The sequence below is a fragment of the Ochotona princeps genome, chromosome 10 (genome assembly GCF_030435755.1).
Source record: "Ochotona princeps isolate mOchPri1 chromosome 10, mOchPri1.hap1, whole genome shotgun sequence".
Lineage (NCBI taxonomy): Eukaryota > Metazoa > Chordata > Mammalia > Lagomorpha > Ochotonidae > Ochotona > Ochotona princeps.
The window spans coordinates 23,195,811-23,214,809 of record NC_080841.1 but is presented as its reverse complement, the minus strand read 5'-3'; the positions used below and the strand labels follow the sequence as shown (position 1 = coordinate 23,214,809).

The following is an 18,999-nucleotide window of genomic DNA, read 5'->3' as shown; positions in this document are numbered from 1 at the left end:
CTTGTGTTGCTTGTGGTGAGAATGAACTGATGCTATTTTATCCTTTCATCTAGACGCACTACTTTGGCCTTTGGTTTCTCAGCAAGAGCCAGCAAGCACGATGGGTGGAGCTGGAGAAACCTCTGAAGAAACATCTGGACAAATTCGCTAATGAGCCTTTGCTTTTCTTTGGAGTCATGTTCTATGTGCCAAATGTGTCATGGCTTCAACAAGAGGCCACAAGGTAGGTGCATTTCCCCACCACCTCCCCCCTGCATTCCAGATGAGGGTGTGGACTAACTGTGAGACTTCCAAAGAAGCAGATGAGATGGCTGATTTAAGGGTGTGTGTGTGTGTGTGTGTGTGTGTGTGTGTGTGTGTGTGTGTGTGTGTGTGTGTGTGTGTGTGTGTGTAGGTAGTGGGGGGCGGAGCAGGGAATTGTTTACTTGGAGCTATGCAGCTTTTGAATTTTGGTTGAACTCCTAAAGCTCCTATCAGTAAGGCAGAGTTTTGTGACTCGCAATCCTCGGGTATTAGTTGAACACAGATTAAAATTAAATTGGTAGAATGTAAGTAATTAAATCCTAGAATTTAGTAGGAAAGGAACTACCCAATGTTGTTGTGTCCATTTGTTTGCTCAAAATATCTCCCAGCAGAGTGAAATCGCAGAGTCTGGATTGGAAGATTGGGAAAGTCACTAAAGATGACAGTATGTCAGGAGGAAAATGTGGTGACGCGAGTTTTGATTGCCCTGGCTTAAATGAGAGGAGACTTGGGTAGGGTTTCTATCCTGCCGAACCTTTGAAATGATATTTTTCTCTCTCATTTACAAAGCAGGGAATTTGATGAGTTCACAAAGTTTTGATATTCTGTGATCAGCAAATGAAGCCATGTTCATCTTTGTGTTGTACAGTTCACCAAACAGTAGTTTTACAAAACTATCTGTTGAGTCTTCACATTCAGTGGGTATTTCCAGTATCCACTACTCTTGATCTTTTAATTGGGTCATGGCATTCAGACCAGTGACATCCTTAGAAGGAGGAGCACCGCTTGCTCATCAGTTGTGGTGTTTCAGACTTTAAATTTCTGAAGTAAGGATGTCATTGACTTCTGTGTTCTTTTGTAAAATCAATAGTTGTTGGGCCTGGAGTGGTAACCTAGGGGCTGAGTCCTCACCTTGCATCCACTTGGATTCTGTTTGGGCACTGGTTCATCTCCCTGCAGCTCCACTTCCCATCTAGCTCCCTGCTTGTGGCCTGGTAAAGCAGTCGAAGACAGCTCAAAGCCTTGGGACCCTGCACCCGTGTGGGAGACCTGGAAGAAGCTCCTGGCTCCTGGCTTTGGATCAGCACAGCTCCGGCTTTTGTGGCCACTTGGGGAGTGAATCATCAGACGGAAGATCTTCCTCTCTATCTCTCCTTCTCTCTGTATATCTGCCTTTCCAAAAAAAAAAAAAAATAAAGTTAAAGAAATAATTGGTTTAGCAGGAGGAGTCCTGTGAGGGTACCCCCTCAAAGCCCCACAGTGTTTTAGGAATTTTTGTTGCCTTAAAAATAAGGGTCCTAAAGCTAGGACGTACCAGTAAGTGTCAGAACCAGTAAAAAGCTTAGGTTGGGAAACAAGAGAAAAACATGTTGGAAATAAAGGAATGAAGGCTGATAGCAGGAGAAAGAAAAAATTCAAATACTTTGGGAAGGTTGAAGACCACCCACAAAGCTTGTCTGGGCTGTAGGAGAGTGAAGGAGGCCTGATTTGGACAAAATAATGTTTTTAAATGCTTGAGTTTGGTAGTACAGATGAGCAGAACTTGGATGTTTTGGGGACTCTGGCCCAACATTCTTGGAGGGTTCTGGAAACATCTGAAGTCTGAACTGGATGGTGAAACTGCCTTCCAGGCAGAGCTGCTGAGGGAAGCCCTAGTGGTGGGGCAGGATTCCAGCGGAATGTTTCACAGGAGGCCCCGACAACATTCATTAGGAGCAGGTTAATGATTAAGTCACCTGTCATCCACTGTTGCCCAGTCATCCCAGGCGGCAAAGGGCTTTGGCATCTCTGAGAGCACCTGGGATGCCATGTCTGACACAAAACACTCAGTCTTTGTGATGCTCCAGAGTAAGGCATTTACATAGATTAGGAATAGAAATCTGCCTTTGATTTGTGGGAAGCCCATTGGAGGCTGCAACCATTCAGCCATCTGTGTTTTAAAAATAAGCCTTTATCTGCAGCCAACCAAAGTTGTTTTCACCCAACACATGTTTGCCTTGGTTTGGCTACTCCTGTTTGAGAGTAAAACAGATTCCATAGCACTCACAGTCTGGAGTTAAAGTGCAAGGCTGTGTTATGTGGATGAAGATGCACACAACACTGAAAAAGAAGAAGGTATCCTTAGATATTTCCCCTCTAGTCCCCAGGCAGTCCCACCCATGGGCATTTGTAGGAATAACACAACCAAAAAAAGAAAAGAAACCCTCTGAGGGTGGTGTTGATTGCAAAGTGTTTAGTAAGGCAACTGACTTGATTAGAATAGTGAAGTTCCAAGCAGGAAAGGGAGAAGCACTGGCTCTTTGACGTTACCTTGGCATCCGGTGCTTCATCTGCTCTGATGGCTGAGACTTCTGAGGAGCAGATGTCTTCCGCAGGGAGGGAACCTGCTGGTGCACCCTTCAAGAAACACAATCCAGCCCCTCTCAAGACTAGGGAGACAAAAGATGCTGAAAGGAGAATTCACACAGGAGTAGAAACACAAAGGGGAAAATCCCCTGTATTATTACAGAAGCGTGAAAAAATAAACTGGTGCAGAGAACACACTAGTAGACAGATGGAGGATGAGTCATGAAACCATAGGATTTCAAGAGATTAAGAACCACTGAGCTTTTGACCCCACTCCAAACTGTAAGATGTGTTACCCCGGCACTTTGGAAAGGGCGGTTTTCTCTGGTTAAAATGACTCAAGGCGTGGGACCACCACAGTTTTTTCCCATTTTGCTTTGCTTCTCATATTACTTTGCCAGATTTTTTTGTTGTTGCTCAGCAAAGGGATTCTTGCTAGCAATTCATCTCCACCTCCGTTTATATTCTCTTCTTAACTCAAAGGAAAGATTCTTGTAATGTGTTTTAATGATTTGCGTAGCAACAGGCTCTTGATAAACACATGGTTTTTTAGGTTTGTCTAGATCCCAAAGGAAAAATGATGGCCTGTGAGAAGTGGAGAAATTTTTTGTCAAACAGAAGCATACTTAATAATAGTTAGGGGAAGCCAGAAAAGTGCTAGCCAAGATTGCTGCTCTTAGTTTAGGTCTGGGATTTTTCCAAGTTGTCCTCAAGTGAGGAAGTCCCTCTTTCATTTTCTTCAATATTGAAGAGAAAACTAGAAAAGGGAAAAGGAATTTTTGAGAAGTTGAGTTTAGGCTTCCATGTTAATTAATGAGTACCTATGTGGTTTCTTAAATGTTCAATTCTGGTCCACTTTTTACCAGAACGCATTTTTCTTTTTACCAGTCTTCGCATTACTACTGTTCAGTGCAGAGACACTTTTGCTTATCTTTCTGAAGGCAGATAACATTTCCTGGTGTACCTTTTCAGGCAATGCTGTCCACTCTCATCGAGGTGAGCACTTGACAGAGTTAACATAACACAGTTAGTGTTCTGGGCAATGTAGTCACTCCCTTGGCCAAGGAGTCTTGGTCCACTGTTATACATTAGAGGAGACCCCAGGTCTATCGGACCAGTTCCAAGTGCCATACTATGACATCTGGACCTGGATGCTTGTCTCTGACACAGCAAGGAATTCAGGAATGATGTGGACATCAAGGTGAGCAGAGAAACAGGATTTGTTTATATTAATGCTGATAATCTATACTCAAGGAGTGTGGGCCTGTGCTAAGGAGCTATGCTTGCCAAGATTTATCATTTTATGTCATCTGGAGGCATGAAAGGTGGTGTCTAGGACAGGGTTTAATGGACGGATCATAAGGCACATAGTTTGGGGAAGGGGTTCAGCACTGTCCATCTCCTTTGCTTTTTGCTGGGGTTAATCTTGGAAGTATCATGACATGAGGAGCTTGATGGTGGTAGGAGTGTCAGCCATGGTAATTTTATTGTAAATCTAGAGTGAATTAAAGGTCATTATGGGGGTGCAACAGGCAACTGTGTTGGACATTTGGGGTCAGTGATGGATCTGAGCAGCAGTTTTGTGGAAGCTGCAATTTTCAGCTGCATGGAAATGGTGTAGGGCTTTGGGTGGCACTGGTGGGGCTGCACGGAGAGGCTGGCGATCTCAGTTCCTCCTGGTGAGCTGCCTTCTCAACTACATCACAAGGAACCTGTGTGTAAATGGAGCCACTTGGGCATTTTTTGAATGTCATGGTCACCATGGTCCCGTGCAGTTGGGGCCATTCTCTAAAATCCTGTGCCACAAGGCTCTCTTGTAGTCTAGTGCCAAGCTGCACTTCTTACCAGTCATTATCAGAAAGACTTTTAAACAATTTCACCTGCAGATGGGCTTGTATGTGCCTTCACTGAAGTTGTAGGCAGCTCCTGTTTGGAAAGAACTGACAGGGCAGCCAGGAGTGGGTGCCCACCTTCAAAGCTGTGCTTTTGGGCAGTGTAGGTACCTTATAGGGAGGGTAAGTACGGTCTTTGGAGATGGTGAGTGATGCAGGAGTCAGCGTGCTATGTTTTAGATTGTAATGGGGAGTTTTCCTTCAGTGACACATTCGGGTTTGTTGCATGTTGATGGCATGACCAGGTGAGGTGAAGCTCTGCATTCCTGCAAAGAACTCTGGTGCTGTTTCACGCAGAACATTGTGTTTAATTGGGATTCAGGAAATAGTTCCAGTGACCTGAAAAAGCTTTCTTCGCCTTCCCTTTCTTGTAAATTCCGGGGCTTTTCCCTCTTAGACTCCTGCTGGCTGCCTTGGGTGCTGTTGTAAAGAAGTTACTGTTCAACCAGTGTTTAAATTGTCTCGTGAAAAGCTCTAATTATGGTAGTGTTTCCATTTCCCTTTACAGCATCCTTTGTTTGTTTCTCTGGTTCTTATAGTCCTCTTATTATTTTGAAATGTCATTTTAATGGATATTTAATATTTACCCATGGGCTGGGACATAGGGACTCCCTTCAAGAGAGACTTAAAATTTAGCATCAATTTCCCATGGATAATATAACTTGCTGACACTGGCAAATCCGCTCTTGGCCAGCTCCAGCTAGTGAAGAGGATCTTGTTCTTTCTCTGGGGGTTATTGAGAATAGAGTTATTTCTCTATATACTTCAGATATTTTAAGATAAAATGGACCCTGGATCTAATCTCACACATTCTGTGTGGTATATTCTAATACGAGAGGGAAATGATTGTCACAAACACAGGAACCTGGGAGGAAGAAAGATTTGCTTTCCCTAAGGTGGAATTAAACTTACAATGCTAGTTTTTATTACATTTAAAAAATTTCAATCCTTATTAAGCATCAATTTCACATTAGATACTCGGCCAGTCACTAGAAGAGTAAGAATGATCAATTTAAATGTCCAGCTCTCCTCCCCCTCCCCCAAAGAGCGTACCTCCAAACAGCGTTCGTTCATTTCCATCAGGTTGCTATATAGGAGATTTATTTGAACTCGCCTTTAAAACCCTTGTTGCCAGAGCCTGGTTCGATAGCCTAGTGGCTAAATTCTCACCTTGCATCTGCTGAGATCCCTTATGGGTGTCAGTTTGTGTCCCAGCTGCTCCACTTACCCTCTAGCTCCCTGCTGGTGGACCGGTCACCGTTTTTTTTTTTTTTTTTCTCTTAGCCCTGACTCTCGTATTTTAATCACTTGGTTCATGTGTACTTATTGGCATTTTTTTTTTTTTTTTGTGATATCAAACAGTACTGTTTTATTTAAATGACTTTTTGGTGGTTAAACAGCTAATAGCCTAAGATATCAAGTACTAATTAAGTCATAATTTCCTATTAAAGTCTACATTTATTAGAAATATGGTTAACTTATTGGCATTTAACAGTCTATTTGGAACTTCTCAAATGCACAGATAATGTGTTTCTGTTGAGCTTTTTTGAAAACAGCATTTTCTTAAGGGAGCTGATTTTGTCCTTCAAGAAGTCTTTGATTTTCAAAGGCTCATTCATTGATTCCAAATGTTCTTTGTTAGTACTGCATTCCAAGACAGAAAATGCTGCGTTCAAGCCATGAAACAATAAAGATTTGTAATGCAGCATGGATTAATTTCCAACATTTTTTTAAATCAAAGGCTACATTGAATATGGTGATGCTACACTGAAGGGCTTGTTTTTCATAAACAGGTGGGAGGGGACAAACAAGCTAGGGAAGCAATGTTTTTCATTTTTAACATGCAAGCTGTGCTTTAGGGAATCTTTTAAAAGACATCCACTTTTTAAAAAAAGATTTATTTATTTTGTGTTGTAAGTCAGATATACAGAGAGGAAGATCTTCTGTCCAATGATTCACTCCCCGAATGACTGCAATGACTGGGGTTGCGCCGATCTGAAGCCAGGAGCCTCTTCCGGGTCTCCCATGCCTCCCACATGGGTGCAGGGTCCTAAGGCCTTGGGCCATCCTCGACTGCATTTGTCTAAACTTTAAAAGATCTTTACTGGTCCTACTTTCCCCTCCCCTGTGAACAGCTAAGACACACTGTGCAGTTGGATCGGATGAGTTGTGTCAAAGAGAAGGAAGTGTTTGAGACAAAGGAAACGAAGTCTGGGGGAAACCAGCCGTTCTTTGAATGGAGTCCTTTATTCTTGGTGGAGATTGGAAGTAAAAATGGGTTTTATTAAGCATTTTATTAATGATCTCCAGCCCTGAGTACCTAATGAAAGTGCCAAGCTTTCAGCTGACACTCAGAAGGGTGAAGAGCAAAGAGCTGGAAATTGAGACATTGGAAATAAATGGTAGAAAGGTGTCGGTGGATATCAGGTTATCAGGTTTGACTGTGAAATAGTGATACTGCTTTCTGGTGTATTGTGTGTAAAGCACTGGGGTAATTATAACAGGTGTGTTGCAACCCACTTCAGTTGGCAACCGCAGAACTCGAGTCCATGGTCAGCTGTCAGTCTCGTGCTTGCCGCTGGGGAGAGTGAGTAGCCATTTGCCTGCTTCCTAACAGCGTAAAAATGTGCTTACTGTTACACAGAGGATTTCCAGTAACATACTGATGAGATATGTTAATACTTGAATTAACAGTGTGAGCCGCGGGTGTTTTTGGCTAGTGCACATGTTTTGAAGAAGGTAGAAAAGACGCTTAGAGTGCTGACATAAGTAAGGAGCCCAGAGAGTCCAGGACAATCTCGAGAAGGTCTGTAGTTCGGCGCTTTTTAAATAAATGATCAACTGTGAAATGATGGAGAAAAAATGAGAATGCTAATGGAGAATTTGAATGCAAGTTATGCCTCTGTTAGAATACTGCTGTGTATTTTAAATAATCATTAGAATTAGCAAATAAATAGTTTTTAGGATTGATTTTTCAAGGAAATAATATAGCATATGAATCAAATTCTGTAACAGCAGGGGTGCAAAGGTGAAGTCTGAAGACATCCTCCCGGTCCAGTGTCTGTGGTTAGTCAGGAGATGATGCAAGCAGGGTTGGGAGGATTAGCTTAGAAAGCACCTGTCACAGCGTTCAGCACATGGCTGTTGGAGTAACGCGTTAGTTGATACAGTAGAAGCTGATGAGGAACTGCTACATCCCCCAGGAAACTGGTCAGAGAGGTTGAGTATCCCTATTCCAAACATCTGAACTCCCAACTGGAAAGAGATTTTGGAGCTTTTGAAGTGCTCAACCATTAAGTAGTTCAACATCCGAAACATTTCTGATGCCAAACATTTCAGAGAAGGGGTGCTTACTCTGTGTTAGTCATGTAAAGTTTCTGTCCCACACTCAACAGAAACCTACGTGAAAGAGTATCCTGGGACATTGTAGTTCAGCTTAGCCAAGTTAAAGCAGTACAGTGTTACCATAGACGGTAAGTTCTCTAAGACTCTTTAGATGTATAGAGTGCGCATTTGGAATTGTCTCATGCGTTCCAAAACCCAGAATCACTCCCTCCAAAGACAAAGGATTTAATGCCATTGAAGAGAACTTCAGGTTTGACCTTTACCCTCTCAAGCACTTCCCAAAGGTGGGGTTGCAAAAACAAAGAGGTTAAATGAAAGTTTTGTGTTGTCATAAATATATACAAAAAATAGTTACAGGCAAGTGAAAGTAAAAAAAAAATACCTTTATTGTGGTACAAGAAATTTTTTGAAATCCATGCATATTAGGGCTTTTCAAAACGTTCGGTGAGTGTCGCAGGAAGTTCCCACCCATTTCCTAAGAATTTTGCCTATTTTGTTCCCCACGTCCACACATAAGGAGGGCCGCCATAGGGTGCCCAAGCTGGCCTTGTGTCCTGTGCTTAGCAGGCTGAGGGGTATCAGCTGAGTGGGCCTGCCCTTGGAGCTGCACAGATGGCCCAGCAGCTGTTTAGAATACAGAAACCAGATTGGCTGCCACAGGCCAGGCCAGGCCAGGCCAGGCTGACCCGATGCTAATCTCACAGTACTTGTAACTTGAAGAGGGTGTCATCTGAAAAGATCAACAGATTCCAATGAAAGATTATTTAAGGGGATGACAGGCTGTTTGTGATTGACAGTTAGTGAAAAAACAAACCAAAGGCATCAAGATCCCCTTGTTTGTTTTCACCCAAGCGTGATCCTTAAATCCTGTATGTCATGGTCAATCTTTTAAAAAAAGATTTATTTATTATTATTAATATTTTATATTGGAAAGTCAGATGTACAGAGAGGAAGATCTTCTGTTCAATGATTCGTTCCCTAGGTGGCCACAATGGCCTGAGCTGCTGTGATCCGAACCCAGGAACCAGGAGCTTCTTCCAGGTCTCCCACACAGTTGCAGGATCCAAGGCTTTGGGCTGTCCTTTACTGCTTTCCCAGGCCACAAGCAGGGAGTTGGATGGGAAGCAGGGCCATGGGACATGAACTGGCGTTCATAAGGGATCCCAGTGCATTTAAGGGAGGACTTTAGCCAGTAAGCTACTGCTCTGGGCCTGAAAAGCGACTTATTTTGTACCTTTCTGTAGGATTCTTGAATCAAAAGATGTTTTCAGTGAGTGTCATAGGTGATTCTGACTTTCAGGGGACAATGTGCTGTTGGGCATTCAGCTGTGCTAGTGTTGATTTCATTAGTTCAGGGTTATAGGTTGGCATGATACGTTTGGGGGATCTGCAAAGAAATTAAAAAGTGGCCAAGTTTGAAAAAGCTGACTTCAGCTGATGAAGTTAGAGTGTAGACGTGTGGTGTTCATCACTTTACGAAAGGTGAGCAGTTCCCTGGGTGTTTCTAGAATGAGCAGAACAGAGAATCCAGGATTCTTTATGAAGTTTGATGAGTTTGATTACATTTCTCTTTTCAGAATATTTTAGCTTTTTAAACTTTCATAATGCATAGTAAATTCTTCATAATGTAATATTTAACATATCCACTGAACTGATTTCAATGATTTATTGCTATTTTCTGATAATTTGTGTTGCATGCAGATAAGCATAGGATGAAACCATGGGCAGGTTTAGAAACAAGTTATAAGAACATTGAAATTCCTTTTCATGATCTGGCTGTTTAAGAAAGATACTAATTCCTGTGTGAGTTCATAGAGTATTCCAACACCCAGCCACTGACATAACATATTCAATTAAAAAAGAGAAATTTCCATTATAGAGGATTAACTGTAGTTGTGTTTATTCTAATTTTCTGGACAAGTTTCTGTGATACCTTCTTGCTATGCACTGAGACATGGTGTGTGTGCTGTGTTCGTGTGCATGAACATATCCATGGCTTTATAAGGTGCTGACTCCTGTTCACAGATCTGGAAATATTGTCCTGAGAACTCATGTTGTGCCAATCTTTCACACACAAAAATTGGTCTTACGTAAAAAAGGCTTAAAATGTTTCATCCACAGGAAGTTGGAAAATTCCACTGATACGTATTCTTTACACCTGGTTTGCGTGTCGAGCTTTTTCTCAGGGGACGTCATGGATGTCTTTTTAGCCATTAAGTAGGTAATACTTTTTCCTTTCTAAAATGCACATTTTTTGCTTTCTGATTTAATATGGTTTTTGACCAATTTATGGTCTTGTGTAGTTATAACCAAAATACAATTAGAAATATACACAGAGCTTTAAACATCTATAGAATGGTTGAATTGTGGACATCTTAAAATTTTACTTTATGGTACTTTTTTGCCTGAACTTACACACACTCGAGTGACAGTATTCAATCTTTTTTTAACCCATGACGTACATATATACACACGTATGTGTCATTACTTAGCATTGAAATAAATGAGGAAGAAGCAATCTAGGCCTTCATCATGGGGGATCAAATAGATGTTTCCTGTTTAGTTATCCAAGGTAAGGTTTGCGTGAGATTATGAAGGGAGCTCATACTTAGGAATTGTATTGATCCTCCCCTTTTACACTTTTCATTTAAGGAACACAGAACTTTATAGTAAGTAATATTATAAACCATTATGTTGGAAAGTTGCTCAAGGAACCCAATCTCAGCACTTTAATAGCTGGTTGTTATATGCTCCTTGAATGTTGTTTTTGATCATGCTTTTTTTTCCTATGACAAAAATTAACCACAAACACTTTACACCTTTTTGCTGCTTACTATTTAATATTTCTTCTTTTAGCACTGGAATAAATTTTTCTGACTTTTTTGTTTTTTCTTTCCTTTTAATCCATTGACCAGTTACTTCTTTTTTTTTTTCATTTTTGATTATTAATTACATTGCACTATGTGACACAGTTTTATAGGTACTGGGATTCCCCCCTCCCAAAACCCCTCCCCCCATGGTGGATTCTTCCACCTTGTTGCATTACCACAGTTCAAGTTCAGTTGAGATTCTTTCTTTGCAAGCATATACCGAGCATAGAGTCCAGCATCTTATTGTCCAGATGAGTTCAACGGCTTGTTGGGGAGACCATCTCTGGTCTGAAGGTAGAGCTGGCAGAGTATCATCCCGATCAATTAAAAGCCCTGTCATATCAGTAACAATTTATAACGTTATGGAATTAATTGACCTGGTATTGAGTAACCAATATGTTAAAAAAAATGCAAGTTCTTAACCACATCCTGTGACTTCTTCATTGACATTTCAATTTTAGTTTATATACAACTGGGTTCTATACACCTTAAAATGGCCATAGATTACTGTTCAGCTGTCTTGTGGTTGACCAGTTATTTCTATCATTTTTTATGTTTGTTCTCTCTTGGATCCTTGGGGAAAGAAATTAGATTCACATTGATTTCTTGACTGTTACCAAAGGATACTGGTCCAAACTGGTGGCTTTTTTTTTTTTTAACTGCTAGACAATATCACCCCTCCTGACTCTTCCCAGTCTATCCCTTTTGGTGACTTTCACAGTATTGTATCTCCGGTCCACTTCCTTTCTTTCTTTGAAAGACATGAAGACAGAAGCAGAAACACAGAGTTCTTCATCTCCAGGTTGCCTACGCAAAGGCCCAGAACAAGTGGGCCTGGCCCAGGCTGAAGCCAGGAGCCCAGAACATAGTCTAGGTCTCCCACATGGGTAGGAGCAATCCAAGTAATTGACCTGTCATCACCTCTTGCTGCCCACATGTGTATTAGCAGGAAGCTGGAATCAGAAATGGCGCTGGGAGTCAAACTCAGGCAGTATGAGATACAGGTGTTCTTTGCAGTGTCAGCCACCACACTGTCTGCTCTGATTCAATTCTCTTCACGTTCGAATCCCCAGTCTGGTGGAACTCAAGTCCTTTCAAATTTTCCTTTTGTTGTACTTGTTTTGAGCTCAACCACCTATCATTTAAAAGTTATTTCTTGTCAGATGTATGCTGATTTTTTGTCACCTATATTTTATTCTTGATTTTACTTGCTGCTGACGAGCACAGTCATTATCCACATACTGCTCATTTGTGCAGAGCACTGGATGGATGCACAAAGTACAGCCCTGTTCTTAAGCACGCATTCACGGGAGCCCATTGGCTTGTTACGTTCTTGTTTCAGACACCTTTGGGTGGGTGGCAGTGAGAGCTATGAGTTATCAGTCATCTGTAACCAGGACACTTAGCTGTTATTTCAATCAGTCCTTGTCTTAACCTGCAAAGCAGACCGTGATGACCTGTTATCTCCCTTCTGCCTGCTCTTGATCTGAAATCTTTCCCTGAATAACCTCATTTTTCTTTAAGTGGCTTCTACATTCCTTTGCTGTCACAAAGGGAAGAGTTCTCCACAGAGATTTGTGTTGCTGTATCATTTGTTACTCCAGACCCTGACCATTCTCCGGCTCTCTTCCTTGGTAGAAACTTCTGATTGGAGTCACGTCGTTACCTTAATGCCAATAGTCATTTTTTTAAGGTAAACCTTTTCTTTTCTTTTTGAAGTGTAACAGGTGTAGATAAAAGCAAACATCAGATGCATTTCAGTGAATCTTTGCATAGTGAGCATGTCCGTGTTACCAGTCAGTCCTTAGATTAAGAATCAGAACATCACCAGCTTTTTTTTTTTGTCTTTTCTGATTAACATTTCAAGAGAACATCCATGTTGTTGTGCATAGTTCATTGCCACATGACATTGCCTTGTAGGAATGTTGCAGCTTACCCGTTCTATACTTGAGGAATTTGGGTTAGTTTTGAGTTGGGAACCATTATGGATTGTGCTGCTGTGAACATTTGTAGCACTCATCCTATGGATGGTCTAGCGCAGGGCTTTGATGAATATATGCATTTTAAAAGGATTTATATGTTTTATTTGAAACGCAGAGTTGCTGCACACACACACACACACACACACACACACACAAGGAGAGAGACAGAGAGAGAGATCTTCCGTCTACTGGTCACATCCCAGATGGCTGCAATGGCCTGGGCTGGAACCTGGTTCCAAAGCCACGAAACAGTAATTTCATCCAGGTCTTCACGTGGGCAGAAGTGGCCCAGACACTTTAGGGTTCTTTGCTGCTTTCCTAGGTGTAGTTGCCGGTTGCCAGATCAAAAGAGGGGCAGCCGGGAGTTGAGTTTGCATACGTGGGATGCCGGAGTCACAGGCAATGGTCTAACCTGCTCTGTTGTAAACTCTGTCTTTACAATAGTTTCTGAAGATAGTGGTGTTATTCTGAATTCACAGAATATGAAACTGAGGCACAGAGAAGTTGAGTAACTTGCACAAGGCCACAGAGTGCGTTTGTGACAGAATTGTGATTTGAGCTTCCTCTGTGTGGCTTTCAAGGCCTACATTGATCATTTTGCCCTGTGGTTTTCCAGTTATATGTCTCCTAGCCCACTCTGCCCCCTGTGACCTGAAAGGAATTACGTGGTGAAAGGCGCAGACTTTAGCATCATCCACCCTTGGGTTTGAATTCTGGCCTGCCACCTGCTTGTTGTGTGACCGAGGGTGAGCTCTTTGGCTAGTGTCTTCCTGAAGAGAGTTCACTGTGAGCAGGAAGTTGGTTAGTAAATGAGGTGCTGCGTCTACAGTGGTACCTACACCATTACTGTTATTTGGTCTCGTAACTTGTGTGCATGCTACCCATTTGTGAAATATAGCATACATATAAGCTGTAAGCATCTTAAGACTGTTTTGCTCATTTTTTCTAAAAATCTTCGTTGTCTTTTCTATGGAAGTTGAGCCATTGCAAGACTGTCTCTTCCTGATGCTTTCTTGTTTGCCTGCTGAGGCCGTTCATTGCCTTCAGGCTTCATGGGCTTCTCATCCTCGTCTTTGCCTGTACTTGAAGTATCCGCTCTCCCTTTTTCATTCCTGCCTTATGAACTTCCTTTGTCTCCTTTGAGCTGCAGGCATGCATTCTACATGTTTGTTGAGTATTTCCAAAGTATAAAGCACATTTCTACACTATGGGACGATTAGTTGATCACTTAACAGTATTTTGGTATGTGACAGATGGCATTCATGGATAGAACAATGAGGAGGAGCTTTGCAGCGGCATATTCTCCCAGCATCTCCATAGAAGCAGAACGAATGGCATGTGTTTGTATATTGGGGGAGAAGTTTATCTTCAGGAATTAGCTCAGTGAGTCATCGTGGCTTGGCAATTCCAAAATCTGCAGAATTGGTGGCAGGATCATGACCAAGGAGGAGTTGTGGTTTAAGTCTTCAGGTAAACTTCTGGATTCATTTTGTTAAAGAATAGCCTGTCACTTTCCAAAGAGAGGCCTTTCTCTCAAGTCTCCTTGAGGTAGTCGGTCTTTTTATTAAGGCCTTTGGCTGTTTGGAAGAGGCTCACCTACATTGCAGGATGTAATCTCTCTTATTTCAAAGCCTGTAAATTATAATGTCGCTCATCTATATAAAATACATTCCCAGAAGCATCTAGAATGGTGTTTGAACAATCAGTAACCTGGCTATCATGGCATAGCTAAATTGAGGCATCCCAAGGAGGTATCCCTGGAATTGGGGTTTTGATCAGAGCATATTGGATTTTGATAAGTGATTCAGACTTCTTAGATGAGAAGACCAGCTGGCCCAGGGACTGTAAGTGTTTTGTTCTTAGAAATACAGAGGGCAAGGTAATGCCACCTGTAAGAAGGGCTCACTGGCAAATGAATGTGGAAGGTAGGAAGTGGGGAGAACTATGCTTGGAGAGAAAAATTGTGTCCAGGGAGAAGAAATTTGCAGTGCTGAAGTCCTTGAGGTCATCTGGAAGGCGATAGGAAGCAACTAAAGGGGAGCAGAAACCTTGGGTGTCTGTGTTGGCTTCAGCCCTGTGTGCTGTGTAGGAGCTGCCGGCCCTGGGGGAGCCAGTTCCTGCATCCAGAAGGTGGACGATGAGGAGGAGGATGCTGTCTTTCTCCCGTCTGCCAGCACAGGCAGAACCCCTTGTTGAATTACCTTGTCCAGATTTATTCTAAAATCTGTGATCTGTGACTTCTGTGAAGATGTCAGCCAGTCTGTAAGCACAGTCATGCCTCTATGGAAGAATTCATGAAGTCTCAAAGAATGAAAGAGCATGAAAAACTGAAGAAATATTTGAAGTTTGCATCTCTGTGACAGGTATAAGAACACAGAATGGTTTACCAGCATGAAGATGATAGTGGCACTCTATACATTTTCATTAAAACAGCGAACTTTTTTAGAAGAAGATTTATTTATTTTTATTGGGAACTCAGATATACAGAGAAGGAGAGACAGAGAAAAAGCTCATCCATATGGGATCCTGATGCACGTAAGGCAAGGATTAGGCACTAGGCTGTCGTGCCAGGCCCCCAAACGGCACACTTTGAGTGGCAGTAAATGCATGGATGAACGACTGTTAATTACACAGACCTGTTTGGCTTCTCAGTCCTTTTGTTGAATGTCTTCTGGGCAAGTTGTCCCACAAAGACTATTCTAATGTCATTAGCCTTCGAGTTGCTGGTGTTTTGTTTTGTTTTGTTTTGTTTTTTTAAAGCATGGCAGTTTTACAAGAGGGAACATGTGGGAAGGGCCCTTGGTTTGGGTTCTCCTGGAGCCCTGGATACAAACTGTATTTCCTTTCTTATTTCCTACCTGCTGTAGGTTTTGGTGAAAGATGATGTGGTTATCATTTTCTAAAAAGCAGTAGTTAAACTTCCAAATATATTTGTTTTGAGAATAGCCTGTCAGTTTCCAAAGAGAAGTCCTTGTCTGAGTCTGAGTCTGACTTCAGCTGCTCGGACAGAAAATCCCACAGTGTTCTCTCACTCACTGCACACACAGCCCTTGAAATACGCCAACGTTTGGATGCTTTCTTCTGTGTCCACTGCTCCCTCTCGTCCGGTCTGCTGTTGTTTCCCCTATCGGGGGTTCCTGCTGCTGCCATCGTAGGGCCTTACGGTCCAGGGTCCGTGTGACAGCCAGTGCCATCCTTTTAAGTGTGTGTCAGTGTGCGTGGCTCCTGTGCTTGGCACCTGCCTCCGGTGTGCCACCATCCTCCTCACAGTCATGGTCGTTCCGTTGCCTTGGAGGCTGTCTGTGCCGTGCTCCTGCCTTCGCCTGTCTCCTGTTGCCTCAGCCTCTCATTGTCTTGCTCACTCATTGCAGTAGTGGCCTCTTTCACGTTCAGGGTCACGCCATCATACACTGTCCCACAAACCCTTGTGCTTGCCCTTCCCTCTGCCTGGAGCTGTATCGTCCCCTCCAGCCTCCGCCTGCCCCCATGTCCACATGCTCACGCCTTGCTTGTGTCTTCCAGAGCTTTGCTCAGAGCTCACCTTAGCAGAGGGAGCATTTTGATCACTTTAGCTCTATTGCCCTTTATATTTGCTTACCTGCTTTTGTCTCAGTGGGCCTAATATTTATTTACTTGATTATTGCCTGTCTGTCTCTTACCAGATTGTAAGCTCCACATCCAAGAGCGAGGGTGTGCTTAGTTTACAGCAGTCTTCCTGATGCCTGGACTAGCTACTGATGTGTAACTGAATCCCTGTGCTTTCCAATAGATTGAGTTGAGGTTGGTTTACATTTTTTCAGTTAGGAAGCCGTGTGGGGATAAAAAAATGATTGTGCTAATAGAATTTGAGAACTTTTCTAAAGATTTGTAACCAGTAAATTTTTGTGCTATTTCACGAATATGTTAACAAACTATAGGAAGCTGTATATTTTTTGCAATCCGATTTTCTAGAAGGAAATAGTGAGGTTTTTGCTGAGGGAGGAATTTTGAGTACCTACTTAATATTTTCCTGTAGGAATTCTCCCCTCTGAATGAGGCCTTGTCGCACAGCGCCCGCCCAGCCTCAAACTGGCATCCTCTCTGAATTTCACGCTACTAAAGCTCTTGGCTCTTAAAGAGACATTTGCTGTGTTCCTATTCTGGGTTCTAGTAAGATCGTTTTAAGTTTTTGTAACTTTGGATGAATAGGAGTAGTCTATTTATAGTGGTCTTGGGTGGAGTGGCAGAAATGAAGAATTTTCTCAGGTTTCAGAATTATCGGTCTTTGCTGAGCAACCCTCATCCTTGTTCCCGTTCCCTGAGCAGAGAGTTGACCTTCTCTCCGTGTGTTGTCCCTTGTCACTTTGGGTCATCAATTTTTTTTTCTGGGAAAGTATGCTCACTTCCTGCTGTGTCAGAATTACAAAAGATTGTGTTAGAAAAAGTTTGAAAATTAAAATTCTGAAAGAAGAAAGAGTGTCTGCAGTTATTTTGAAATTATACTCAGCAAGTGAAGTTTGTTAGGTCTCTTCCCTTAACGTTAGAACCTCAGAAGTGATTTGAAAGAAAGAATTGTTGAAGGACATTTCCATGCTTGAACTTATTAAACATGATTTTGGCAGATGTCACAGCAAAGGAAGATTCTAGATTCTTAGGCAGTGAGATGTTTGCTGCTTTGGTATTTTCTCTTTGGCAGTTGTTGCCACGTTTGATCTTCTCAGTTCCTTTTGAAGATTCTGTGAAAGAAGGTTACTCATGGCCAACATTAACAATTCAGTAAGATGGTCAGTGGATTCATGCTGCCACGTGTTTATGGCTTTCTCCAGTTTTCTCCTTCTTGCTTCCATTTTTGTGTTTGAGATTTACATTTCTGTCTTATGGAAACTATAGACCATGCCCACATAGGCACAGGATTGGAACAAAATAGCACATGACTCTAAAATCTCTGGCTTTGAGAGGCTGGGTCCCACTCAGAGCCTTTCAGTTCTCATGGGTAAATGGGAATCCTAGTCGCTCTCTTAAAGGATTGTTGTTTGAAATACCACTCATGTAAACACTTGGAAAACAACTCTAAATATGCAGAGCATTGTCATCGTGTTAATAACTGAGTATTTGAATACCTCTGTTTTTTAATTTCTAGGGAAAATTATTTAAAATCTAATTGGGGAGCCTTAAGTCTTCTAAACTCTTTGGACTCCCAGGGTCTGAAGACTCCCCAGGTGAGGTTTCATAGAGGACCCCCCATCTTGAGTGCTGGACTCAGACCCCAGCCTCAGGAAAAATCACGAGATGTATGACCTTGGAGTATAGGTGTCAGGACTGGGCCTCTTCAGTCACTGATGTGCGTACAGTGGAGAATGTGTCCACACGCACACAGAAGACGTGACAGCCAGCTCATCTGAGCCGTCAGAGGACACTGAGCTCCTCGCCAGAAGATGGAAAGCAGAACAGGTTGGAAAACTCTCCTGACCAGACCTTGCAGCGCGTGTCTGGCTCTGTGGATACATTGAAGTAGACCTGATCAGTCAACAGAACTTAGATTTTCTCAGCCCTGGTACAATAAAGTTGGCAGTGTCTGAGAACTAGCAAGACCATTCAAGTAGCACCACAGAACATTCCTCCCCATGTTGAGGTCTCTAAGGCAGTAGCAAATGACTGTTGCCTTCCCTAGGTGCTGACTGTAATCATAGGGGAAATAGGTGAAAGTGGAAAATGGGAAGGGAATAAGGGGGGGTGGGAGTCCCTATACCTACAAAACTATCATGGGAAATAATAACAAAAATTGAAGAAATAAATTTTCAAAGATTCATTTATTTTTATTGGGAAGTCAGATTTACAGAGGAGAGACAGAGAGGAAGATCTTCCCTCCTCTGGTTCACTCCCCAAGTGGCCACAATGGCTAGAACTGGGTCTCCCATGTGGATACAGGGTCCCACGGCTTTGGGCCTCCTGTAGTATTTTCCCAGGTCTTAAGCAGGGAGCTGGAAGAGCAGTGGGAGCAGCTGGGATATGGGATCCTAGTGCAATCAAGGCGAGGACTTTAGCCACTAGGCTACTGTGCTGGGCCCACAATTTTTTTAAAATGAGACAGCTCCTTAGGTTTAGGGATTTCCCCTAACATCCCCACCCCCACACAGTGTTTTCCCCTGTATTGTGACAATAGTATACACAGTCACATGTCCATCATTCTTTTGCTTAAGTATATCATGACAATGTAGCTATAGACAGTGGAAGAAAGTGCCGCATTCTGTTGTCAAGATATATTTAACAGTTTTATTGTGAGCTTTTTATTCAGTAGAAGCACTGTATACTTCACTGTATCTTCAATTCATGGTCTAGTTT

General features: G+C 42.4%; 1 protein-coding gene across 2 annotated transcripts in view; it reads left to right on the top strand.

Annotated features, from left to right (window-relative positions):
• The window catches only part of PTPN14 (protein tyrosine phosphatase non-receptor type 14), a 178,305-nt gene that overhangs the window by 82,313 nt on the left and 76,993 nt on the right, over positions 1 to 18,999 (top strand). For both annotated transcript variants that reach the window (XM_004578645.4, XM_058669182.1), the window contains exon 3: positions 54 to 223. In XM_004578645.4, the coding sequence (XP_004578702.2) occupies positions 54 to 223 (170 nt within the window). The remainder of the gene's footprint in view (positions 1 to 53; positions 224 to 18,999) is intronic.